Here is a 27,586-nt window from a genome sequence, read left to right on the forward strand (position 1 = left end):
AACCCCAGAGGAGATATTCAGCCTCATTTCATTCTCGTTTCAGCTTTTCATCTCTTAGAATCTGAGAATGTGACATAGCACAGTGGTATAAAGTTTAGACTCCTGAATGACACTATTTGGAGTTCAAGTCTTGCTTCAGTCACTTACTAGCAGGGTAACTATGGGTTTTTTACTCAACCTGCCTGTGCCCCACTTTGCTCATCCACTCAATGACATCAATATCTATCCCATGGGGTCACTATGATGATTCCTGAAGAAGCATGCATAATGCCTTTAGGACAGCCTGACATGCAGTAAGCACTCAGTAAACATTCACCGTTATAATTTTTCCATTTTGACCTTTGCTCCTTTCATGTTGGACCACTCTTCAGTTCAGTTGCTCAGTTGTGTCCAACTCTTTGTGATCCCATGAACTGCAGCACACCAGGCCTCCCTGTCCATCGCCAATTCCTGGAGTTTACTCAAACTCATGTCCTTTGAGTCAGTCATGCCATCCAACCATCTCATTTTCTGTTGTCCCCTTCTCCTCCTGCCTTCAGTCTTTACCAACATCAAGGTCTTTTCAAATGAGTCTGTTCTTCACATCAGGTGGCCAAAGTTTTGGAGTTTCAGCTTCAGCATCAGTCCTTCCAAAGAACACCCAGGACTGATCTCCTTTAGGATGGACTGGTTGGATCTCCTTGCAGTCCAAGGGACTCTCAAGAGTCTTCTCCAACACCACAGTTCAAAAGCATTAATTTTTCAGCACTCAGCTGTCTTTATAATCCAACTCTCACATCCATACATGACTACAGAAAAACCATAGCCTTGACTAGATGGACCTTTGTTGGCAAAGTAATGTCTCTGCTTTTTAATATGCTATCTAGGTTGTTCATAACTTTCCTTCCAAGGAGTAAGTGTCTTTTAATTTCATGGCTGCAGTCACCATCTGGACCACTCTTATACTGGCATAAACTTTGCAACACACTTTTGTATATTTGCCCTGTACCTGGCTTGCCTTACCCAACTTTCAGCATTCTATCCACCCCTCACAGCACATCAGAAATCCCACTTCTTTAAGAAAACTCCTCTGCTGCCCTCTCTTACCTAACAAAACTGCTCCACTCTTTGGACTTTGTGAACCTTCATATCTCTTCTGCTACACATATCACATTCTGTCCTGGAATTTGGATGTTTGCCTCCTAGTCCCTTTTGGTTTGAAATCTTTCACAGGAAGGATCCTTGTCTCCATACTGGCTAAATCCTACCTAGCCCAAAGCCCCCCATCCCACCCCCGCCTGCAGAAGAGATACACAATAAATGCTATTTCCCTTGATCCCCAGTTCCAGGTAGTGCCACAGAATACAGCCTTTCCTAGATGCAGAGTCTTTACTGTGCCTTTTAAGAAGCAGACATGTGTGCCTTCACCTAATTCACAAGTTAACTACAGTAAATATTTTCCTTACTTTTATAGTCTCTCATACTTTTGAGATGTTAAATTGTCAAGCTTAATTTGGTTCTGGATTCTCTTTGTAAGTCTTATAACAGCTCACAATTGTATAATGTTTTACAGATTATAATGTGCATCCACTCAAATCAGTTCATGTGAGCCTCACGCACTCTTTATGGAAATTCTCCTCCTTTTGTAGATGCTGAAAATAAGACTTGGGATAAATGCCTTATATAGACTACATGGCTAAGTATAACCAGACCCCAGATGGGGCCGTGCCTGGTGGTAGGTTGAGATCTGGTTCTCTGATCCAGCTTCTGGTAAAGAACTGTCGCCATAGTGATACCATACTGGTGAGCCATGTATAACATGTATACCACGATACCATACTGGTGAGCCTAATAGGCAGGCAGGTCTATTAGAGCCACAGAGGGAGGCTAAGAGGTGTTCTCCTCACACATAAAGTAATTTTCTTAAGGTATCTGAAAGAGCTACACTTGAGTTTTCCACTTGTATTACCAAAGTGGAAAATCCTATCTTTAAGTAATAAGTTCATATAAAGACCATGCCAGTCAATGACTGGTGCTGAGGACCACTTGAGTGTCTTGATCTCAAAGACACTCAGAGATCTTCAAAGATCTCTGAATCTATTATCCTTTTGCTCAATGTACGGTTTTCACCATTGTGCATCGTAAGCTTGCTAAGGCTAGGAGCATTCGCAATTTCCATCCAAAATGTGTAAGAAAAACAGGCTTCACTCAGTCATGTGAGATGTTTATTGGTACCTGCCTGGAAATCTGCATGAGGCTGTATCTGAGCAAGCAGGAAAGAGTATCTTAGTAGTGTGCATGCCATAGACACAGGACATGGAGTGTTTTTCAGACTTTCATTAATGGAGTCTTCTGTAATATCCTAAAACATGACCAATCAATGAAGCAGATTCCATTTGATAAGTACCATCTCAGATCAGAAGCAATCTAGAAGGTAGAATGCCTGTCTCAAGCTACCTGGGACCACTGATCTAATATTATTCAATTGGGTGCATTTGGGAATGAGGGGTAGAATTATATGAATCATAAGGGCTACATGTAGTGAAGCTGAAAGATTCCTGGATTCTACCCTGCCTCTATCATTCTACTTTTCCAAGCTTCTTGTTTCCTCATCAATAAAATAAAGGGGTTACCAACATCCTTACCTCTGGGCCCCTTTATGAGCCCCATAATTTCAAAATTAATAGTCAAATGAAAAAATAAGTACAAGTGAAGAAATAAGACTCTGTTTTTTTTTTTTAATGAAACAGAAGATACCAAAAACTAGTTAATTCTATACCAGAGAATGTAACCATTTTCAGTCTGCTCAACAGTAGAAGGAAATTGGTATATTTCTCTGTACTCCAAGAGATAAAAATTTACAAGTGACTTCATAGAGGGGTCATGAAGCCTACCTTCAGCCAAAGGGAAACTACTCAAAATTGGTTTCTCTATTATACTCAAGCTGTTCTTGCCAAGATCACCAAAAATGTTCAGTGGTCTCCAAATCCAATATTTTCTGTTTATCTTCATCTCATCTCTCCACTGCATTCAACACAGCTGGATATGCACACCTGGAAACCTCTTTTCCTTTAGAGTCTACCACACCCCTCTGTCTTGGCTTGCCTTCTGCTTACCTGTCCCTCTTCTTAGTCCTTCTGGTTGGCACCTTTTCCACATCTCCACTCTAAATTTTGGAACATCCTTAGGGCTTAGTCTTATACCCTCTTGCTCCTCTTTATATTATTTCCCTAGATGACCATCTAGTCCTGGGCAATAAATACTAATTGCATGCTGATAATTCCCAAATTTTTGTCTCACCCTCAGACCTCTATTCTGAACTCCAGAAACCTATATCAAATTGTCTGTTGGACATCTGCACTAAAAGCTCCATCAAGGGTCTCTTTCAAATGTAACACGTCAAATGAGAACTCTTGATTCCCCTTCCTTCATTATCCCTTCATTATCCTATCTGTCCCTCTCTCATTCTTCTCCATCTCTATAAATGGCACACCTCTACTCAGTTGCTCAAATCAATTACCTAGAAGTTATTCTTGATTCCCCATACTTCCACATCCATTGCATTAATTGACTGTTGACTTACTCCAAAATATATCCCCAATCCGCTCTTCAACTCTACAAGCTCTACTAGTATTGAAATCACCATTATCTCTTACATATATTATTGCAAAGGCTGGTGTCCTAATTTCCATTCTCAGGGCACATTTATTTATTCTCCACAAAGTAGAAGAGAGGCCCTTTGAAATAGAATTCATACTTAAATACCTGCAGCGGCTGTCCATTTCAATTGGAATAAAATCCAAACTCCTCACTGTCACCTGAGTGTCTCTCCAGGGTCTGGCTCTGCCGCTCTCTTGACCGCTCTCCCTAGTTCGCCCCTACCTCAGGGCATTTGCACAGCTGGCCACGCACCTGGCATACTCTGTGCCCTCCCTCACTGGTGCATGATTGCTCTTCCTCCTTACTCTGTTCTCAGTTCAACATCACCTCTCTAGGGAAGCTTTCCTAACCATTAACTACAGCAGACAGTCCCATTCTTCCTGATTTCCCATCACCCTCTTTCATTTTATTTAGAATGTACCCCAACTGACTTTATTTCTTTATGTGCCCATTGCCAAAATTCTCCATCAACTTATAAGCTCCACAAGGGCAAGATTATACCTGGCTTCAGGGTACCCAGGCTGAAGCACTGGCTCTTCTCCACTTAAAAGTCACAGTGATTTTTATAAAACATCATATCAGGTCATATCAGGTCATATATCATATCAGGTCATTACTTCTAAAAACCTCCAGAGGCTTCCCATCTCTCGGAATAGAGTCTTAAGTCCCATGGCCTGCACTAGGCTGACATGATCTGGCCCTCAGACTTCTGTATGGCCTCCTCTCCTCTCCCTACCCTCCTCTTTCACCAGGCTGCAGCTATACTGACCTCCTTGCCTTTCCCAAACACACCATTCCAGCCTTAGGTCACACGGTCCTGCCCACTTGAGCCAAAACAGCTATCCTTACCCTGACTCATTTCCCTCCAAGAAGCTTACACCATCTGCCATATCACACTGTTGTTTGTTGTATCATTTATCTCAAGCTCTCCCTGCCAAGATGCACACTCCCTGGGACTATTATTTTGTTCACTAGTGAATCCCCAGCACCTGGCATATGTAGGTCCTCAGTAGGCATTTGTTGAATGAATGAATGATCTGCTCTTCTGAAAACTGTGAAGTCTTTCTGAATTGAGCCTGTCTAGGTAGATTATACCTAAGCATAGAAAGATTTATTCTGATGGCAATTGTTCCCTCTTTTCAACAGTCTAGAGCCCAGAGCAACAACAGCCAAGCTACAGATCAGACAGCCACACTCGAGGGACAGAGACGCCTCTCCCAGTCCCTCACTGGCACAGTGGCAAGGGCACCTCTTTCCCCATTTCTAGTCGGTCTGACCATTTGGGACTTGAAGCTTGTTTTCAACATTTTAATTCTATGACTTTGAGAGATAAGCCTTTGGAGAGACTAAAGTTCCCCTGAAAGTGGTGATTCATTCTGTAATGAAGCCAGTTTACTGAGATGAGAAGCTGCCCAGTGGGCACTTAGACCCTAGATTTCTGTCTTATTAATTGCTACTGTGAATGACAATGCAACTGCATTCCATTTACAGATTCCTTGTTTGGCTAAGTCTTCAATGTTCCTAACACAAACAATGGAAACAGCATGAAAGAATGGGCTTAACTGAAGTGAAAGCAAATTAGATCTGCTGGTCTTTTTGGAATAAAGCTTTTTGTCAGCTATAAAATGGTGACTTCAGATGAATCTAATAGACTCAAAATTAAACTATTCTTTTCCTACAGTTCATGTCCTACAATCCAATTGATAAATTCACACATATTTACGGAGCTTCTTATTATTTACTGAGCCCTGGTGGAGCTCAATGGGAACAGTGAGAGAGATATCAATACATACACACAAAATCTATATATCTCACACACACACACACACACACACACACACACACATACAGACACACACACGTACATCTTACAGTGTGTCTTTCAAAATAACTATTCCAATTTCCTTAAACAAGAAGAATAAGAAAAGTGGGAAGATAACAAAATGAAAGAGAAATTTCAGGAACTTCAGTATCTTAGACAACCAAGAACAGTTTTTAATTTAGAGTTGTTAAGAAAACTCCCCCTGTTGGGTAGACCGCTGCTCAGGCTAGTAAGGAAGCAGGACTATGGCGGGTTTTCCAGGCTGGGGTGAGCGTGACCAGTACAGCTGAATCAATATCTTCATGGACAGACGGACAGCAAGAAAGACCAGAGTTTTAGTCCACTTGATTCACCAATGAATTCTGAACACTAATACGTCACTAGATCATTAATGGCACACTTAGCTCATGTAAGCCAAACACCAATTCTACAATCCATTCATTCAATATATTTTAAGAGCTCTTATAGGGCTGGGACTAAGCAAGGGAGGCCAAGTTCAGGATCAGGGCCTCTCTTTATTTTTTTTTTAATTTCAAAATCTTTTATTGGCATAAAAATGAAGAGAATTTTGTGGTTTTCTGTCATACATCAACAAGAATCAGCCATAGGTACACCCGCGTCCCCTCCCTCCTGGACATCCCTCCCACCTCCCTCCTCATCCCACCCTCCAGCCTGTCACAGAGCCCTGTTTGGGTTCCCTGAATCGAACAGCAAATTCCCACTGGCTATCTATTTTACATGTGGTATTGTAAACTTCTATGTTACTCTCTCCATATATCTCCCCCCTCTCCTCCCCCTCCAGGTCCACAGGTTCTGTTCTCTATGCCTGTTTCTTCGTTCCTGCCCTGAAAATAAATTCATCAGTGCCATCTTTTTAGATTCCATATGTATGTGTCAGCATACGATAGTTATATTTCTCTTTCTGACTTACTTCACTCTGTATAATAGGCTCTATTTAAATTTTAATATTTTGTTCATCATGGAATCTTTGTATTAATTTTACATTTTTAAAATAGACATTTTTTTTCCAAAGAAGACATACAGATGGCCAACTGGTACATAAAAAGATGCTCAACATCATTAGTTATTAGGGAAATGAAAATCAAAACCATAATGCGCTATCACCTCACACCTATCAGAATAGCTATAATCAAAAAGAACACAGATAACAAGTATTGACAAGGATGTGGAGAAAAAGGAACCCTTGTACACTACTGGTGAGAATGTAAATTGGTATAGCTACTGTAGAAAACAGTATGGAGACTCCTAAAACGTTAAAAACAGAACTATAATCCATATGATCGAGCAGTTCCATTTCTGTGGATTTATGCAAAGAAAAATGAAAACAGTAACTTGAAAAGATACATGCAGTCTCACTTTCACTGCAGTACTCTTTACAAAAGCCAAGATTTGGATGCCCATCAATGGGTTAATGGATTAGGATAATGTGGTACATATATTCATACACAATGGAATAATATTCAGCCATAAAAAGAACACAATCTCGCCATTTGTAACAATACAAATAGACCTTGAGGGTATTATGTTAAGTCAGACAGAGAAAGACATGTACCAAACCATGTGATTGCTGTTATATGTGAAATGTAAGGGGAAAAAAACAAGCTCACAGACATAAAGAACAGATTGGTGATCGCCAGAAGTGGGGATGGAGAATGGAGCAACGTGTCAAGGGCCAAAAGATAAAAACAGCTTTAAAAAATATGACTGTGACTTTAAGAGTGTTCCCTTAAATTTTACACTCCAAGTGAGTGCCTCATTAACTTCTCCCCAGCCCTGGCCCTGATTTATTATGTGCAGAGCATTTGGTAAAGTATATAGAGGATTAAGAGAAGGAAGAGACATGGATGCTAATTTCTAGTGAAAGTGTTAGTCGTTCAGTTGTGTCCAATTCTTTGCAACCCCATGGGCTATAACCAGCCAGGTTCCTCTGTCCCTGGAATTCTCCAGGCAAGAATACTGGAGTGAGTAGCCATTCCCTTCTCCAGGGGATCTTCCTGACCCAAGGATGAAACCTGGGTCTCCTGCACTGCAGGCAGATTCTTTATGGTCTGAGCCACCAGGGAAGCAAAATAGAAGGGAAAAGATAAATTCTTGAATAAAGCCAATGAAATGAGAGTAAATAGGTGCTTTGCCTGAAATGCAGGAGACCTGGGTTCAATACCTGGGTGGGGAAGATCCCTAGGAGAAGGGAATAGCAACCCACTCCAGTAGTCTTGCCTGGAAAACCCCATGGACAGAGGAGCCCAGAGGGCTACAGCCCATGCTGTTGCAAAGAGTTGGACATGTCTGAGCAACTAACATTTTCACTTTCAAGTGCTTGAAGAGAGGTTTGAAAATACTGCCAGGGCTATGGGAGTGCTATGACAGGGTAGATACCATGATACCTCTTGCCCAGTCCTGCCACTTCTAGCTATGTGACATCAGGCAGGCCACTTAGCCACTAGAGACTTCCATTTCCTCAACTGTAAACTAGAGGGAATGCCACCTACCTAAGAGAGTGATTGTAAGATGAAATGAGTGAAGCACCCACGGGCCCACAATAAATGACTAAGATCCGTAGTTGTGATTCCAAAGGGGCCTGGGAAACACAAATCTAAAACATTGGTTGTGATACTGGTTATCACATACCTCCAGAGAGAGAAGGTGGAGAGATGCAACATGCTGTGTGCATTTTTACAAGAATATATGAGAGCTACGGGCAGACTTCATGTCCACTATTTATTAATTTCTTTTCACACTGCTTCAGGGGCTCCACACTGAGGTTTCTGTTTGGGGATCTTAAAAGAAAAATCTGTGATAAGGGAAAATCTTTTCCATATGATCTGGAATCTGATTACCCTGATAGATTTCAGGTATCAGCTTGGCCAATCTTAGGGGAAGAGAAAAAAGTTACAACAGTTGCTTGAATAATATACACACAACCAGTACTAAGAGAAACTAGCTAGTTTTCTGAAAAGTCATTCTCACACCACAGACTAACTAAGGATTTATTGCTCACACATGGGCACATGCACGCACACACACACACACACAGCTTCTTATTTTTGTTTGGGCAATGTTTTAGAATTTAGTTTTTAAATGTTCTTCCATATTTTTTTTTGTTCCACAAATTGCTTAATACATTTGTTAAAAGAAGAAAATACTATCCTGTATCTGGGTGAGAAATCTCTGTTCTCCCAGTAGAACACTCACTCCGACGGGCAGACAAAGACAAAGTTGGTAGCTCTGTAAGAGCAGCACCAAAATGTAACTGAAAAATTCACCTGTTTTATGTGAAGTCTCTGCCTAGACATATCCTAGAGATAGTCACATCACTTACACAGAATGTCTCTGTGATGCCCAGGCTCATCTGGCATTTCTTTTCATTCAACAAATCCTGATAATGCGTTGGCCTTTGTACATTTCTAAGGCAGAAGTTCCACAGTGACTAAGATTGGTTCATCCACTTATCAAATATTTATTGGGTTTCTGTCTGGTTGTAGACACTGTGTTGGGCATGGGAGAATCCACAGTGACACAAGTGAGACAGTTTCCTTGAGACAGTTTCCTTGCTGTCGCAAAGCTTACAGTTTAACAGGTTGGCAGACAATAAATATTTGATTGGATAAACAAGAAAAATATCAGAGCTAATGTGCTACAAAGTGAATTAAAATTGGGCAATGTGGTAGTGACCATGAGGGAGGTCAAATGGGAACTGGGGTGCTCTGGGAAGAGGGTAACACTTCAGCTGAGGCTGGGGTGATAAGAAGGAGACAGCTCTATCAAGGTCTGAGGGAAGAGGGTTCCAGGATAGGAAATGGCACTAGAGCACATTCCCACCTATTTTATTGATCAGTGCCCTGAGTACCAGGAAAGGATCTTGTGAATTGGTATTAGGTATGGGAGGGCAGGCTTCATGGGGACAGAACCATTGAGGCTTGTAAGCATTTCTTTCAGCTAACAGAACTATGAGTCATCACACTGTCCCTGGAGAAAGGATGAAGAAATCTGTTTTTAAGGCTTGAGGACCAAAAGAACTAGTGGCCAAAAGCTTTCTCTCCACTTGAACTTTACCAAAGCCAGCTTTGGGAAGTGGGACATGATGTTGATTTTGTGATAATAACACCAGGTTCCCTAAAAGACTAAATTTTTAGGTTTGGAAGAGCAACATAAATGACTGAGAACCAACAGGAGGGAGCAAAAACGGGAGAGGATCATGAAAGCTGAGCTTACAGGAAGCGAGGGAGAAATATGAGTGGAACTGCTTCCTGATAACTCAGTTGGTAAAGAATCCATCTGTAATACAGGAGACCCTGGTTTGATCCCTGGGTCAGGAAGAGCTGTTAGAGAAGGGATAGGCTACCCACTCCAGAATTCTTGGGCTTCCCTTGTGGCTCAGCTTGTAAAAAATCTGCCTGCAATGTGGGAGAGCTGGGTTTGATCCCTGGGTTGGGAAAATCCACTGGAGAAGAGAAAGGCTACCCACTCCAGTATTCTGGCCTAGAGAATTCCATGGACTGTATAGTCCATGGGGTCACAAAGAATTGGACACAACTGAGCAACTTTCACTTTCACTGTTGAGTCTAATAAGCCCTCCCTAAATGTCTAACCATGATGAGGTCAGGTACTAGGGAGCAATCCCTAGTCCAAGGGGAGTTTGGGAGAGACGTTCATGATGGATGATGGCAAAGACCAAGAGGTAGAGAGGCTGGTTTGGGAGAAGAGGTTGTCAAAATAGCCTCGGAGAGGCTGGAATCCTACTCCTTCTAGAAGGCAGAAGTTAGGTATTGCCCTTCTTTGGAAGCCCCTGCAGCATCAAATCCAGTGTCAGACACCCAGTGGCAAGACAATGGAACAGACACTGGCTTTGGCACAGACAGACCTGGACCTATTCTGCTATGGCTGTGTGATCTGGGGCAGGCTGAGTCACCTTGCTGGTTCTCAGCAGCTGTGTCTTTAAAATGGAGATGGCCACATGGATCATATAAAATTATAATAGGATTTGGAGATAACATGGCCATAGTATCTTCAGCATAGAGACTAAATGGTCATTATTATTATTTCATGCCTGAGGATCTCATTGACAGATAATTTTCCATACTATATATTATAGCACCATATAAACAACTGACCAATCATCTAAGAATTGAATACTGAGCCTCTTAGTATAATGTCCATCAGGCCCTTGCATTTTATAGACAGATATAAACTCATTGATCAACTGCCTAGGGCTATGCTTTCACTGCTAACTACTCATAAGTTTTTATATTTTCAGTCAAAACTCAAAACCAAATATCACTCTTATGTGGAATCTAGAATACGACACAAATCAACATATCTATGAAACAAGAACAGACTCACAGATATAGAGAACAGACTTGCAGTTGCCAAGGAATGGCAGCAGGTGGTGGAGTGGAGAGAAGGAATGGGAGTTTGGGAGTAGCAGAGGCAAACTGTTATACACAAGATGGATAAACACCAGTATCCTACTGGATAGCACAGGGAACTATATACAATATCTGTGACAAACCATAGTGGAAAAGAATATGAAAAGAATCTATGTATATCTCTCTCTCTACATATAGATATATAACTGAGTACTTTGCTGTACAGAAGAAATTAACACAACATTGTAAATCAACTGTACTTCAATAAAATTTTTTAAAAAGTAATTAGACATTAAAAAGTAAACAAATAAATATGTAGTCATGACTGAAAAGAAAAACTTGAGACTGAGATGCATGTATTTCTTTAGCTAACTTACAAAGTAAGTTTGATCAGGGGGTCATTCGTTGCCTTTGTTCCAAGGATGAGGGATTTTCATTGTCTTTCTGCTTATATGGTGTCTCCTGCTTATATCCCTACTGATTTGAGCTCCTTGCTCCATAACCCAAGAAGACAAATATTACACTTCTATCTCTTTTCTTTTTCTTGGTATGAGGATACTTGACACATTTTCAAAACAAGACCATAAGATTATCAGGGAACATAAATTCTACTGGAATTTGTCCAGAGAATGCGGGGCAGTCATGGGGGTGCCTGGAGTATGAGTCTCTCACAGGAGTTCCCATTGTAACCTCATTTAGAACTTGGAACCAGGCAGGAATTCTGTTGTCCCAGGGTCCCATGCCATTTCTAAAGAAAAGGACTGATTAAAAATTTCTTCAGATTAGAATTTATTTGGTGATAGGGCCCTTGTGTATGAAAGAATCTGAAAGAATGTCCTTACATGGTTCTCTTAGTCATTCACATCAGAACTTAAGGAGAAAAGCTTCTCACCTCAAAGTGCAGTGGGAAAAAAAAGAATATTATAATTGCTATATCCTTCACAGAACACAGACTGGAGCCAGAAGACCTGTTACAAAATATAGTGTTGCCAGCTGGGATCACTGTGACTACAGGTATGTTACCTGTGGATGCCTCACTTCCCTTAACCCTAAAATGAGAATGAAAATAAGACTCAACTCATTAAGCTGTTGGGACAATTAAATTAGTTAATAACATCAAACATAGAATAGTATATGCTGCTGCTGCTAAGTCGCTTCAGTTGTGTCCGACTCTGTGCGACCCCAATAGTATATAGATGAGTATTTAAGAGTTAGCTACTTATAAGTATCATTATTATTTCTATCCCAAAGATGCTTTGAGGCTCCATGTTAAGGGAGAGTGTGGAAACAAACTGGCAGAATGATTCTTTTCCCAGTCTTTGGAGAGAAATGTAGGTTAAAATCCAGGCTTCATCATTTACCTGCTCTGTGACTTTGGGAACGTTAAAAAAAAAAAAACCCAAAAAACTCTAAATCCCAGTTTCTTCATCTGTAGTGAGTATCTCCTCACTGGGTCACTGCAAGAATTCAGTGAGATTATACATGCAAGGCATCTACCAAAGTGCTTGGTATATAAGAACTGCCCAATAAGTGTTGGATAAAATAGTTGTCATTATTCATCTACTGGGTCTTCTGGCTCAATGCCAACACATTCACCCAGTGCTCAGTAAATGCTTGCAAATGGTCTTTATGAAAAAAGATCTATGGGTAAACATTTAAAAAATGGTTAAAAAAACATTAAAAAAATTGATGAGTCCATTCTTCAAAATATTTAAATAAAATACACCAGTCATCATCCTCAGTGCTTGGCTAGGGAAACCTTGATGGCAAGTCATTCAGCTGGTGACTGGTGATCAAGGCTAAAAGAGATTGGAACTCTGAGTCTCTGCTGTTTACTCTCCAGGATCTTTCCTTTGTCCAGTGTTTCTAAGGAGAAGTTCTTAAATCACTTGAGTGTCAAATTCAGTGTCTACTGTGCAAGCCATGATTCACTGCACATTTGGATGGAATGATGGTGAATGTTATCTATTTTTCCAAGACTCATTAATTTTCTAACAAATCTTAGACTACTAGGCCAATATTATGCTCAGCAAGAGATCGCCCATTAATGTGTCCAAACTTATTTTATGACAGAATATTGTCGCAAACTTGTGAATGACTTCCTGCTCGCCAAAATGACAAATGAATGGAATTAATTAAAGATATAAACCATTTCACACCCTTTTCATCTCCCAGCAATTTTTATTGTGAGTAGCTGAGTTCATAGAAAGGCAAGAGGCATGAGAGATATTCTGAGAGGCCAAGAAACTTTTTTGACAACTAAGCTGTCCATTTTCAGCTGTTATGAAGCGAACAGGTTGCCTTCATCCTCTCCAAAAGTCGCTTAATGGCATGCTTGACAGACAAGAGGCCCATCTGGGTCAAAATGGAACATGACATCATTGATAATTATTGATATGTTTTTTTAAATAATGGGAGTGGTTTAAAAACCTGGAATTTATGCTCTATAGCTTTCAGAGTCTCATTTTACAGAACACTCTTTAGAGTTTATGTGTATGTAAAGCAAATAAGTCCTATTTCACAAGCGCAAGATTAAAAATGACACATGCATGCCTAGTAGCCAAGATATGGAAGCAACCTAAGTGCCCATCAATAGATGAATGGATAAAGGAGATGTGGTGTATGCAGAACGGAATACTACTCAGTCATAAAAAAGAATAAAATAATGCTATACGTGACAACATGGATGGGCCTGGAGGATATTATGCTGAGTGAGATAAAACAGAAAAATACCATATGATTTCACCTATATGTGGAACCTTAAAAAAAATGAATAAACCTAACAAAACAGAAACCCATTTATAGATACACAGAACTAACAGGTGGTTGTCACAGGGGAGAGAGGTAGGAGAATGAGTGAAATAGGTGAGGGAGATTAAGAGGTACAAACTTTCAGCTACAAAACAAATAAGTCATGGGGATGAAATGCAGAGTGCAGAGTGCAGGCTAAGTCACTTCAGTCATGTCTGACTCTGCAACCCTAAGGACTGCAGCCCCCCAGGCTCCTCTGTCCCTGGGATGGGATTCTCCAGGCAACAATACTGGAGTGGGTTGCCTATTGTTTCTCCAGGGGACCTTCCTGACCTAGGGATAAAACCTGTGTCTGTTACACATCCTGAATTGGTAGGCAGATTCTTTACCACTAGCACCACCTGGGAAGTACACTGTACGGAATACAGTAAATAATACTGTAATATGTATGTACAGCGGCAGATGGTAACTAGACTTACTGTGGTGATCATTTTGTAATATAAAAAATATCAAATCACTATGTTGTGCAACAGGAAATCACATAGTGTTGTAGGTCAATTATACTTCAAAAACAAACAAACTCATAGAAAAGGAGACTAGATTTGCAGTCACCAGAGGTGGGGTTTGGGAGGGAGGGGGATTTGGGTGAAGGTAGTCAAACCTAGGCAGTGTATTAAAAAGCAAAGTCATCACTTTGCCACCAAAGGTTATGGTCTTTCCATTGGTCATGTATGAATGTGACAGTAGGGCCATAAAGAAGCCAGAGTGTCAGAGAATTGATGCTTTCGAACTGTGGTTCTGCAGAAGACTCTTGAGAGTCCCTTGGATAGCAAAGAGATCAGAACGGTCAATCCTAAAGGGTGACTTTCTCTTTCACTTTCAAAGGCAATCATCCCTGAATATTCACTGGAAGGACTGATGCTGAAGCTGAAGCTCCAATACTTTGACCACCTGATGTGAACAGCTGACTTACTGGAAAAGACCCTGATGTTGGGAATGATTGAAGGCAAAAGGAGAAGGGGGTGACAGAGGATGAGATGGTTGGATGGCATCATCAATTCAATTGACACGAACTTGGGCAAAGTCTAAGAGATGGTGAGGGACAGGGAGGCCTGGCATACCACAGTCCATGGGGTCCCAAAGAGTTGGACCTGACTTGGTGAATAAACACACACATGGTCAAAAGGTACAAACTTCCAGCTACAAGATAAAGTACTAGGAATGTAATGCGCAGCATAGGTATAATTAGTGCTGTTGCTATGTTACACAGGAAAGTTAAAACAGTAAATCCTAAGTGTTTACATCACAAGGAAAAAAATTTCTTTACCTGTTATTTTGATTTGATATGAGATGATGAGTGTTTATTAACCTTACTGCGGTAATCATTTCATGATACATATGTAAGTCAAATCATTATGCTATACACCTTAAACTGATATAGTACTGTATGTCAACTACACCTCAATGACAAAAAAACAAATTAAAACCCAAGACAAAACTATGCATCTTCAGGTATGTTATCTTCAATATAATTTCTCTTTTATTATACAATATTCAGAGCTGACTTATTTGAAAAGACCCTGATGCTGGGAAAGATTGAGGGTAGGAGGAGAAGGGGATGACAGAGGATGAGATGGTTGGATGCATCACCAACTCAAGGGACATGGGTTTGGGTGAACTCCAGGAGTTGTTGATGGACAGGGAGGCCTGGTGTGCTGCAGTTCATGGGGTCACAAAGAGTCGGACACGACTGAGCGACTGAACTGAACTGAACTGATTCAGTAAAGAACCACATGTAGGTAGGTTATTGACTATTTCATGTTGACAATGAAGATGAAAATCTTCAAAGATAACATGTAACCTATGATATATTAGAGCTTTTAAAATGTGAGTTCAAAAGGTTCTACTCTTCAGTATTTTCTCTTTTTAAACAAGGTACCAATGCATAACTCACATTTTCCGCAACAGAATTTGTGGAAAAGGAAAAAGATTTTCATATGCTTATTCCCAATTTTTAGGATTTATAGTGGAAAGCCAAAGGCTTTCCATAAAGCTTATATTTTAAAACGGGCTAATGTAGAGTCACAAAACAATTTAAACACTCCAGTCTATTACCCATTTTTTTCATAAAGTCAAAATTAGAAGAAATCTGCAGAAGCTTAAAAAAGAAAACATTAAGTTATGATATCAGACAATATGGTTTTAGTCATAAAACATTGGTAAGCCAAGAATGCAGCTTCTCGGTGAAGTTAGAGCATATTAAAGTCATCTTCATTACAAGCATGGCCCCAAATAACACTTCAGCTCTCCTTGGCAGTGAGGCAAAAGTTTTTCAAATAAGGAATGGAAATTTTTCTGAGCATAGAGCTAAGTTATATATCACAATATTGTATAATGTTGCTGGATAGCAATATTGCCATTCTGTTAAGAGTAATGGAATAAGCGCTCGTGTAGTGTAGTGGGGCAACTGGCTTGCAAAAACACATCTATCTGTGTACTCTTTTAATTTGTTCACAGTAGGAATAGATGAATTTGAAGTTGAGGAGTATTCCTTAAGACTGCCAAAGTATTTTAGGTCAGGTCGTAAATTTTCCCTGAAGTTCTCTGCCAAGATTATGCTGAGGACTGAGAAGAGAATCCTCAAATAGTTCCAAAATTAAACTTTATAATCTATTATGGAAAAAATAAGTAAAAGTATATTTCCCTATCTTGGCTTGATTCCAAAGGCTTACTACCATATAGAAGGCACGCTGGCTGTAGCTGGGGCCTGAAACCCAGGGCAGAGTGGGAATGCTGGGACACCATGAGAATTTTGCAGAGGATTCCCACTGTCTCTAGGGAAGCACGAATCTTTCAGGTCTGTCTCCCATGGTGATGACCTCTGGAAGTATGAAGGTATCAACCTATTCTGATGGGAAGGTGCCCAGGGTCCAGTGAGGCGCAAGTCTTTTGAGTTGGATATGCTTGGGTCCACATCCTGACTCTGTATGGCGCTGGGCATGTTACCTCCATCTCTCTGTGTCTCCTACTTTCGCATCTGTAAAATGTTGATAATAACCACCTCGGGGATGGTTGGTTGTTATGATGGTTACAGATAATGACAATAAATATACTAGACAGGCACCATGATATGCCACCTATGGGTCACAAACCATGGCGGCACAGGAAGCTATCGTGTCACGGTTTCACTAGGTATCACTTCACACTTCTCACTGGGAACCGTTCCTAACACAGAAATACAATATGCTACGCTGTTAAAGTTTCCCAATACCCAAACATTCTGTAACTTCTAAAGGTTTGGTTTTGCTTTTTATTAAGTAAGTTCCAGGATGCATCCTAACTACCGCAGATTCAGCCCAATTTCCTATACCCTCTAGATTTACAATAGGAATAAAATGTCACACATTTTGAAGCTGACACAAATGTTATCAAGCCACTCAATGGAGGGTTCTAGGGTTATGCCAGTTGAAGAAATCTGTATGTTCTTGGGACTTCCCTGGTGGTCTAGTGGTTAAGAATCCACATTGCTCTGATCCCTGGTCAGGGAACTAAGATCCCACATACTGCGGGGCAGTTAAGACTGTGACAGAACTAGAGAAACCCGCACACCACAATGAAAGATCCCGTATGCTGCGATGAAGACCTGATGCAGCCAAAAATAAATAAATATTTTTTTTTAAAGAAATATTCTTGAGGTTTCCAAATTGTCAAAGTGGAAACTGGGTCTACTCTAGGGCTAGTGAGGAGGTCCTACTGTCTCCTGAACTTTCTTTCTTGACTAATCCTTTCCTCTCACTCTACAAACAGGCACAAGTCTTCCTAAGAAACAAGGAAAAGAAAAACAAAAACTCCTTCATCACAAGTTTCTTCGGAGGTATGGGTAAACCTCTTTCTGAGAAACAGGGAACATTGAACTTCTTTGCTGAGAGCTCCGCTGTCAACACTCTCCCTTCATTCTTCCACCAGGGCATGCAGGGTCTGTCCTGAGCGCTTTACTGACACTTCACTCATGTGAGCACCTAACTGTTATTTTCAACAGGCAAGTCGTAGAGCGCCCACCTCTCGGCTTCCCTGGGCCCTGTTCATCACCTCCTCCTTTTGACCCTACAAAGTCCTTTGGCTTATGCGGCCCTGTATTTTCTTAATTCTCCTCCTCTATGTCTAAATTTCCTTCTGTTTCCTTTTTTCCGCCATCTCCTTCCTATGCCTGATCCTTAAACATGAATTTAAGGCTCCACCTTCAGCTTCCTGCTATCTTCACTTTCTACATTCTCTTTGGGGGAATCTTGTCTATACTCAAGGTTTCAACCACCATCTTTACACTGAAGATTCCCACAGCCATAGTGGGAATAGTCCTACCCAGACTGTTCCTGACTTTCAGCTTCTTGCATCAGAGTCCTGCTCAACACCTCCACCTGGATGTTTCCCAGGTAACTCAGAATTGAACACACCTTCTTCTACTCTAATACAACTTTCCTTTTGAAATTCTTCAACTGTTGACACCCTCAAACATATGTCTGCCCAAACTAGAAATCTGGAAGTCACTCTCTATCTGACTCATTACTCCCACCCAATCAATAAGCAAGTCCTGCCAGATGAGTCCCTGTTCTCATGCTTTATTTACTCTCCCTTTACCCCTACTCCCTTTTTCCTGTTTCAAGCCTCATCATCTCTTAGCTGAACCACTGCATAGTTCCCTATCTAGCCTTCCCATTATCATCTTGTCTTCCTCAAATCAACCCTTTTCTCAGCTACTGAACTGGAGAGCAGACTGCATCACACTGCTTCTTGTCTACAGTATAATGAACAGGCAGGTCCAGAGGTGCAATAGTAAACAATCATGGCAAAGTCACACAAATGGTTCCTTCAGTGGGATCTCGCCAACACATTATATCTCTTTACTCTTGCCCAAATGTAACTCAGATCTCTAGACTTCCTGCTGATTCGAAGAGCTAACTGATACCCTTCCAATAAACTTCTTTTGCACTTAATTTAAACAGTCTACTTATGCTGTTTGCAATGAAGATCCTGGGCTAGTATACAATTCCTTTTGCTCTCTATCATAATTACAGATTTGTGTTTGCTCCTGTTGGTCTAAGGTGCCTGCAAACGGCAGGGATCATGACTGTGAATGTATTCCATGTACTATCTGTACTCCAACAACCAACATAGTGCCTGACGGATAGTGGGTATGCAAATATGTGTTGACAGAATGAATATTCTTTAGAAGTGTTTTTTGTAAAAGATATGATTCATTCATGATACTATGAAATTATGGCATGATACCACTTGTTTTATTTTATTCATAAACTCAGAACCCTCCCTAAAAACACAGATAAATGTCTCACAAGGTAGAAAAAGCAAATATTTTTGCAGACGTCACTGAATTTCTCCATAAGTCACATCAGTATGGAAGATTCCTTTCTTCAAGTAACAGACAAATATCCCTGTATGCTTTTACCCATCAGGGTAGGTACTATTTATGTCTCCCACATGAGTTCCTTAGAAACAACAGCTCTCAATAGCTAGTCCAAAATTTGATCATCTTTTGCCAAAAATACTTTTTAGACCATCAGTGTCTCTCTCCAGGTTGCACTGTGATTGTTTGTGATGGCAGAGGATCAAAGGACTCAGGCAGTCCTGATGGGTAAATAATCCAAGGGCTATTTGTCCATTGGTATGTCAGGGATGAAACAGATCATGTATTGGTGAGGTAAACTGAAATACTGCTTCACTGTTATATTTGGAAATTGCAACAGAAGACTCCAAAGTCTTTGAAGTCTTATGGTAGGAAGGATTATTAAACACAACCTCTTTCTTTACAGGGGAAAATGTCAGGAACTTTTTTTTTTTTTTTTTTTAAGAAATTGATCTCAATAAGCGCTTTCGAGATTGATTAAATTCAAAATGTTTGTTGATACCACACACTGTCAGGTGCTGTGGGAAGTATGTGATCCCTGTTCTCAAAGCATAACTCAGATGAGGTGAAGAGGTGGGGACTCCAATAAGGAGACACTAAGAAGAAGATTTACAAAATGGAAAGTGAAGAGAGCCATGGGAAGGGGAAACAAAGGGGAAAGGGAGAAGTTTATTTACTTGGGAAACTCAAGGACTATTTCAAAAAAGAGCCATACATTAAAGCACAGATAGATTTAAATAGGCCAGGATGGAGCCAGGGAATGAAAAAGCAGGATAACAGGGATGTACAGAACAGCACAAATAGAGCAAGGAGGCGAGAAAGTAAAGAGCTCATTGAGTGAAGAGCATGTTGGGGATTAACGGGGGGCGGGGGGGAGGAATAAAAATATAACTGAGGGTAAATTACAAAGGCCCCTGAGTGCCAAGCTAGGCAGTTTGTACTTTATTCTATTGGCAATCGGTAATCATTAAAGGATCCTTAGTAACAGCACGTTCCTTCTTTCTACATCTGGCTGGGGAGAGGAAGGAGGAGTTGGCCATTCTTCTCGTCACTGTCCTCAACCCTGGCCACGTATCAGAATCACATAGGGAGTTTGTTCATCTACTAATGTCTGTTTGTTAACAGTGCCAAGTCTGGCCCTGTATGTGGTCAAGTAAATCAGAATCTCTTGTGGTAGGGCCTGCGTACAACCATTTTTAAAGAAAAATTTAGGTGATTTTAATGTCCAGTCAGAGTTAAGAACCATTGGCATAGGTGTAAGAATTTCTCGATAAATTTCCATTTTTGTCAGGAGTGCTTTGTTGATATTAGGTGTGACATTATGCTTTACTTAATTAGGTTATGGCCTAATGGATATGATGGGCTCCCCAGGGGGCTCAGTGATAAAGAATCCACCTGCCAATGTAGGAGACACAAGAGACGCAGGCTCAATCCCTGGGTCCAGAAGATCCCCTGGCATAGGAAATAGCAACCCACTCCAGTGTTCTTGCCTGGAAAATTCCTTGGACAAAGGAAACTAGCAGGCTACAGTCCACAGGGTTGCAAAGAGTTGGACAAGACTAAGCGACTGAACACACACACACAATGGATATGATAGAAATTTCTGATATACTGTGGAAGTTCTTTGCTCTTAAATAACTTCCTCATTTATCACCAGCAATATGTTCTGTGTTCAGCACCACCTTCTTTCTCTAGATATTTCATACACATACCTACATATGTATAAAATTAAACATATAATCAAACACCGCAAGAGCCTAGATCTGAATGTATGAATACACTTATATGACTGAGTTGATTAAGACACACACAAGAGAAATTGAGGGAGAGTGGTGGGATAATTGGCAGAGGTGAAAATCAGGGTTGACCAACCAAAATGCTCAGTTCAGTTCAGTTTAGTCATTCAGTTGCATCTGACTCTGTGACCCCATGGACTGCAGCACGCCAGGCTTCCCTGTCTATCACCAGCTCCCGGAGCTTGCTCAAACTTATGTCCATCAAGTTGGTGATGCCATGTCAAAATGCCCAAGACACATTCAACTGTCTGCTGATCTTATGCATCGAGATACCCACCACTTCTATTAACATACATGCATTTTAATCAACTTCTTAAAAATCAAATGCTATTTAATAAGACAGAATTAGGACTGTTACTGAGATGACCTACCAAAAAGGTTCTGTTATTTTAAGAATCAGGATTTTTTATGAATACCATATCCCAAAATGCAAGTCATAAAACATGGGGGTTGCTTGCATGCTAAGAGATTTGAAGATGACAATAAAAGCAGAAAGTCCTATGACAAGAGATTACTTTTTCCTCCCAATATATTGTGACCATAGCTGACTTCTGTGATTATGAGAAGGCAAACATCCCAAATCTAGGACACCTTGTTAGGGATCAGGCCAGGAACTAGGTAGCAACTTCCCATTCAGCAATTCTAACCTGAGTAGAGAAGACCCAGACTGGGTGTTGGCTTTGATAGGAAGAAGGCTGGCTAGACAGTGCCTATGTTCAGAGAAGTGAGTCATGGCAGGGAGGAGCAGGGAGAGATTACCAGTCCAGGTAGGTTAAGTCCCAAGTGGAGGAGCCATGTAAGACAACCTGGGAACTCAGATTGATATGGAGGCCAAGGGTTAGGAACATGCCCCAAAACTGAGGGGTTGAGAGCTCAGGGGCCTCCTAGAAGGCACCAGCAGCATCAATATAGAGCCTGATTAATGCTGAGCCTTTCTGGGCTCCAGTGTGCTCCTCCATAAAATGAGGAGGTTGTACTGGGTGAACTCCATGGCCCAGCCCTAGGATCTAGGATGCTGGGCAGAGCCAGGACACAACTGAGGTCATGCTTAGGCACAGCTCACAAGAGCCAGGTTCGACTGGACATCAGAAGTAGCCTGGGTGGGCCCAGGAATCCCTTGTGGCACTGCAGGAAGAATGTGGCCTGAGGTCGACTCTTTCTCCAAGAGGCATACAGGGAACACCTCAGTCTTGTGCTGCTCCCAGCCTTTGCACAATGTGGGGGCTGTGCTTCAGCAGAGAGGGTGTCAAGAGACCAACCAGCAGAGGTGATGCAGGTTCAAACAGGTCCAGAGGGTGGGAATTCCCTGGATGAACTCAGGGTGATGTCAGAGTGGGATGCTGAGCCATTCTCCCAGAATCAGGAAAAGAGCTATAATCTGCAGAAAGGGAAGACTGATCATTCTCCTTCAGGAAGGTCTTTGGGATCCTGACCAGACTTTGGCTTTAGCTGGGCCTCAAGAAATATCACGCAGGATTTATCACTATTAATAATAACTAGCACATGACTGAGTAAAGAGCTGAAACTCAGCTGACCAAGTGACTGTAAGTGTCCTTAAGAGAGAAGTAAGGGGTTTGGTGAAGAAAGGAGGGTGACAGGAAGAGAAAAAGGCATGTACTTACATTGAGATTTCAGCACACTCTACCACCACCCCACCACCCTACTCTCACCCCCTTGGTTAATGCAAACGTCTAGCTGGCCAGCCTGCCACAGATACTATCACTTGCTCCGAGGTACAAATACCATCCAAATTCTTCCTGTATTAGACATTTCCTCAAACCTTGACCCCCACTGCTGTAGGAAAAAACCACCTCCTCTACAACAAGTGTTTTGAATTTCCTTTTTTACCTGACGTATGTCCACATCTGCCTTACTCTCTGGGGTGCTTTAGTGCCCCAAACTTCTAATAAACGAGTAGTGCCTGGATTTGGATTTTACTTTCTTCCTCCTGCAGTTCCTCCAATGACTTCCTCACAGAGCCAGCTTAAAGATACTAAACCGAGGTGCCCAAAAATCAGAACAAAGCCAAAATCCATCCAATGGCTAATCTGAATCATGACTATTCTGATGTGAGGCCAACTTTACAGTCTCCAAGAATCCTCAGCCGAAGGGCTTCGGCCCCCACAGCTGGCACTGGGCAAGTGGAACTGACAATCTTGATTTCTGCTGAGGATGACTGTTAAAGGGGTTCCAATATTCTCTGAACTGTGAATAAAGATTTTTTGAGATAATGAATGAATGAAGATTTTTATAGGATAAAATAGGTCTCTTCTTTCCAGGACTTAATTCAAACCTAAATCTTAGAAGCAATTTCAAAGTTTGATTCTGATACAATCTCACTTGCTTGACAAGTGAGAGAAAATGAAAATATTCTACCAAAAACATGGAGGTAAGTCAAGAAAACAAGACCACATTGCCAAAACTGGAAAGTAGATGAGACTAGGTTCTAGTACATGCTCGGCTACTCTGATGCCATCCTCTGTTCCCCGGGGGCACCCTCCATGGTGGAGCGCAATCAAGTCAACACATTGCCTTGTCAAAACTCATCCATTTTGTGAAAGGAGATCAAGCATATTTCAAAATGGCCATGAGCTACGGATACTGGAATTGTAACTAGAAAGGCTTAGAGACCTAATACACTAAATAAATCAAAGGGGTGGACCTCACATACAATTTTGGGCAGCTGGGAGGTATTTTGAGACAACTCCTGATGTGAATCTCCTATCCTAAAAAGGCAAAGGTGTTAATCGCTCGGTGGTGTCTGACTCTTTGCAACCCCATGGACTGCAGCTCACCAGGCTTCTCTGTCCATGGGATTCCCCAGGCAAGAATACTGGAGTGGGTTGCCATTCCCTTCTCCAGGGGATCTTCCTGACCCAGGAATCGAACCCAGGTCTCCTGTACTGTAGGCAGATTCTTTACTGACTGAGCTATCAGGGAATGAAATTCTAATTGGCAGATTTGTTTCTCCACTTAACCCTCTTCACTGGGCTTTAGCATTGATTGCTCCACCATAAATTAACCTACTGACCAAGGACATCAAAGAAAGTGCTATTTGCATTCCAAATTCTTTAGGCAAAAGTCACTGAAACTTACAGCTCTATGCTGCCATGCAACACACAGAGGTGGATGGAACTAGTTTCAAAGGGTTTTTACAGCCAGCTGAAGTAAATTTGCAGAAAGGCTGGCGAACAGCTTGCCAAATTTCAGCTTGGAACAATTTCATTATCTTTAATTTACCAACCTAGCAATGGGTTTATAATAGAAATTCTTAGTGATGCCTTCTCAGGAGGCAACCACGGCAGCTGGCACACACCTACCTCACTGCACCTCTGGAGTGGACTGCTACGTCCAAATTCTGGCCACTGAAAAACACGATCTGTAAGGACAGAAGCCTAATGGGCCTGCTCCCATAGAAATGCTCAGAGGCGACTGAATTACCTTCCCCCAGCCAAGCCAGGAGTCCCAGCCTTGAGCCAGAAAGCAGTGACTGTTAGATGTTAGAAAGAAAGCAAAGAGGAAAGCAACAGTGCCTTCATTATACGCTGTAAACCGCAATCACCTTCCCCTATAAGCATCTTCCTGTTTTCCTGGAGGGGCACTGTTAAACTGCCACTGGTGCAGAGGTGCCAACTCAGCAGAGAGTACTTCCTGTGGGTCTGGACAGCAGTCGAGTGTGGCGGGATGTGGCCTGCCCACTGACCCAGGAGCAGGCTGCCTGGGGCCACCATCCTGACAGAGGCCTGACAATGGGGGCACAGGACTGAGGCTCCTGGATTAAGGGGTGATGCTGATTTCCTTTTCTCAGTGCCAGACTAGGGTGAAGCAAAAGGGGTGTCTAGGGCACAAGATTGAAGGAGGTTTTCACTCTCAGGGTCATGCAAGTGGCTCTTTTACCCTGGTCCTAGCCCTGCGCAGAGCCACCAGCAGAGGTAGGGGGATGTGTAAGGTCAGTGATTCTCAAAGTGTGATCTCCTGACTAGCAACATCACCTAAGTACTTACTAGGTATGCAAATTCTCAGCACCCTTCCAGACCCACAGACTCTGAAACTCAGAGGTGAGGCCCAGCAATCTGTTTTAATACCACCACAACCCCCCCCCTCCCCCGCCCATCCCAGACAATTCTGATGCAGCTAAAGCACTGTGCTAGAGAATAATGCTCTCCAAAGCCCGTTGTGTGGCCCAGGCCATTGCTCAACATGCTTCACACACAATCAGAACAGGGAAAGGAGTAGGGTGATGAGATGAAAGAGATTTCCCTACGGCAATCAGCAAGGTAGGAATTCCTCAAATAATAAATCAGGAATTGATTTTTTTCCAGCTATCCTTAAGTATTTGGTACTGAAGACTTAGCAAGTGTTGGCAATAAATAACGTTTACTACTGTGTAGTTTCCTCCTGTTTTTTCCCTGATCTAGTCAGTTCAGAGTTGGCCACTGACTGATTACCTTGGTACGTGGGCCAGTTGTCTATTCTAAGACTGAGATTCCCTCCTCTGGAAACTGGGGTTAACATCACCTTCCTGCCAACGTCAGGGAAGCTAAAATATGCAAAACCCCAAGGATAAGCCTGAGGCAGAAAAGCTGTGATGACACTTTATACATCCTGAGCAGGGGTCTGGGCCCCCACCTTCTCCAGGGAGATTAGATAATCTGGGGGCCTGAAGACAACTGAGAGGGGAAGGAGATTAACTGATCTCTTTTATGCTGCAGCATTTTTTAAAAGAGGCTATTTTCCAGTCCCGGTGACCTGGGACATCAGGCTTCTGAATGGGGTGGCACAAGCAAAAGAAAGGAAAGAAGTAGAAATATATATATATTTACTAAATAAATAAAGGGCAAAAAACTGTATCACATTTAAGATCCCACATTTAAACTTTGTCACTAGACCCCAAACAGTATGAGCAGTGAGGCAATGACCAATGCAAGCCAGCTGAGTGACCTCAGACACACAGCCATACACTCGGTTTCCTCTTTTGCCAAGTGCTGAATTATAAATCAACAATAATATGAGGATGATGTCATGCAACAAAACGCTGTCAAGCACAACACAAACGTGAGGTTCACACTGAGGTCTCATCACAGAGGAGCAGCACCACCGTTTCTGTAGGATGAAAGGAAAACTTATCTCACCCAACTTGCCCAACTCACAAAGGTGTCTACTGAGGACGAGAGAGCCTGTTGACCTGCAGAGGGCACATAGCTGGTGGGAGACAAGCATCAGCTGTGTCCCCTTTCTCCCTTTCATTAGGGAGTAGGGGGGAGGGGCGAAATCTCAGCGCTTCTCGCCAAGGGCCAGGTAAACAAAGGACGCCCAACCCAACCCCCATCTCGTCATTGGCCATTCATGCAGCACAGCTGAGAACTGGAAAGATGATCCCTGACACACTTTTTCTCCCGAGAGTATGTAACTCCAAGATAATAACATTATCCATGCGGAAAGGGCTTACCTTGTGGCTCCGCTGGTAAAGAATCCGCCTGCAACGCGGGAGACCTGGGTTGGGAAAATCCCCTGGAGAAGGGAAAGGCTACCCACCCCAGTATTCTGGTCTAGAGAATTCCATGGATTATATAGTTCATGGGATCACAAAGAGTTGGATACGACTGAGCAACTTTCACTTTCATGCAAAAGAGCCACCCAGCCAAAAAAGTTCAGGTTGGGCCCCTGTGCACGAGCCCCTTACCTTCCTCATTTAAAATCCACGGCAGGAACTCGAACACCGAGTCAAAGCCGCAGGTGTTCTCCTCGAAGGTGCAGGACCCCGCGGGCAGGTCCAGGGTACTGGCAAGCTGCAGTGCTGTGGATACAAAGCGAGTTTCAATTCGGGCTGGGTCTGGGGAGCGTTGGCAGCAACTCAGGGCACCCTGGGGAACTACCTGGTGAAAGTGGAGGAAGGCGTCCAAGATGGGGCGGGAGAGGGATGTGCTACTGCCGCCCCCGCCCCGGGAGCTTCCACGGCAGGACCTGTGCGCAGCCGCTGGGCTGGGGAGGGACGTAAACGGCTGCTGAGACGCTGTCCGTAGGCACCCTTAGATGGCCCAGCCCAGGACCGCAAGCTGGACTACCGGGGCTGCAGGATTGGGAGAGGGTTACGAAAGCGCCCCTCGGGGATAGCCCCCGGGTCCAGGCCTTACCTTGCACTGCCAGGAGGACGCTCCTGAACAGCATGGTCGGGGAGGACTGGACAGAGGAGCGAACCGCCAGCCCGCCGGGACAGGCTGCTCCCGGTGGAAGGAGCGTGGGAAGCAGAGGCACCTCGAACCGGGGGAGGGAGAAATCAGAGGCAAAGAGCACTCGAAGCTGCCCAACTTTGCACCGCGGCTCGGGAGCCGAATGGAGGGCTGAAGGTGCCTGAACTGGGAGCGGCGCTTCCTGAGCTGCAGCCGCGAGGCAGCTTGCGTCCCAAGTGAAGCCGGCCGCACAGCTGGTCCTGCGCGAGGATGGGGCTGGGCGGGGAGGAGACAACTGCACACTTTTGAAAAGCCAGCCAGGACTGGCTGGGACAGGAGAGGTCGGGAGGCAGTGACACGGTTCGGCTTCTTTTTTTTTTTTTTTCTTTTTCTTTAACCTTTGTATTTTTTTTAAACTTTATTTTACTTTACAATACTATATTGGTTTTGCCATACATCAACATGAATCCGCCACGGGTGTACACGTGTTCCCAATCCTGAACCCCCCTCCCTCCTCCCTCCCCATATCATCTCTCTGGGATTCTTGACGCTTGGGACCAGACCCCTGTCAGCCGCTGGAGAGGGCAGGCGTCCCAGGAGCC

At 42.6% G+C, this 27,586-nt stretch overlaps 1 protein-coding gene across 4 annotated transcripts in view; it reads right to left on the bottom strand.

Moving 5' to 3' along the window:
• MAMDC2 (MAM domain containing 2) overlaps positions 1-27,222 on the bottom strand; it is a 170,517-nt gene extending 143,295 nt beyond the window's left edge. For 3 of the 4 annotated variants that reach the window (XM_004004323.5, XM_060409383.1, XM_042243362.2), the window contains exons 1-2: positions 26,949-27,222; positions 26,498-26,611 (exon numbers count right to left, since the gene is read on the bottom strand). In XM_004004323.5, the coding sequence (XP_004004372.1) occupies positions 26,498-26,611; positions 26,949-26,982 (148 nt within the window). In that variant the 5' untranslated portion in view covers positions 26,983-27,222. Of the gene's footprint in view, positions 1-26,497; positions 26,612-26,690; positions 26,781-26,948 lie in introns of those variants that run through there. The other variant, XM_060409384.1, reaches the window with a different exon arrangement.
• Positions 27,223-27,586: the final 364 nt, after the last annotated feature.

The sequence above is a fragment of the Ovis aries genome, chromosome 2, assembly GCF_016772045.2.
Source record: "Ovis aries strain OAR_USU_Benz2616 breed Rambouillet chromosome 2, ARS-UI_Ramb_v3.0, whole genome shotgun sequence".
In the NCBI taxonomy this organism is placed as follows: Eukaryota; Metazoa; Chordata; class Mammalia; order Artiodactyla; family Bovidae; genus Ovis; species Ovis aries.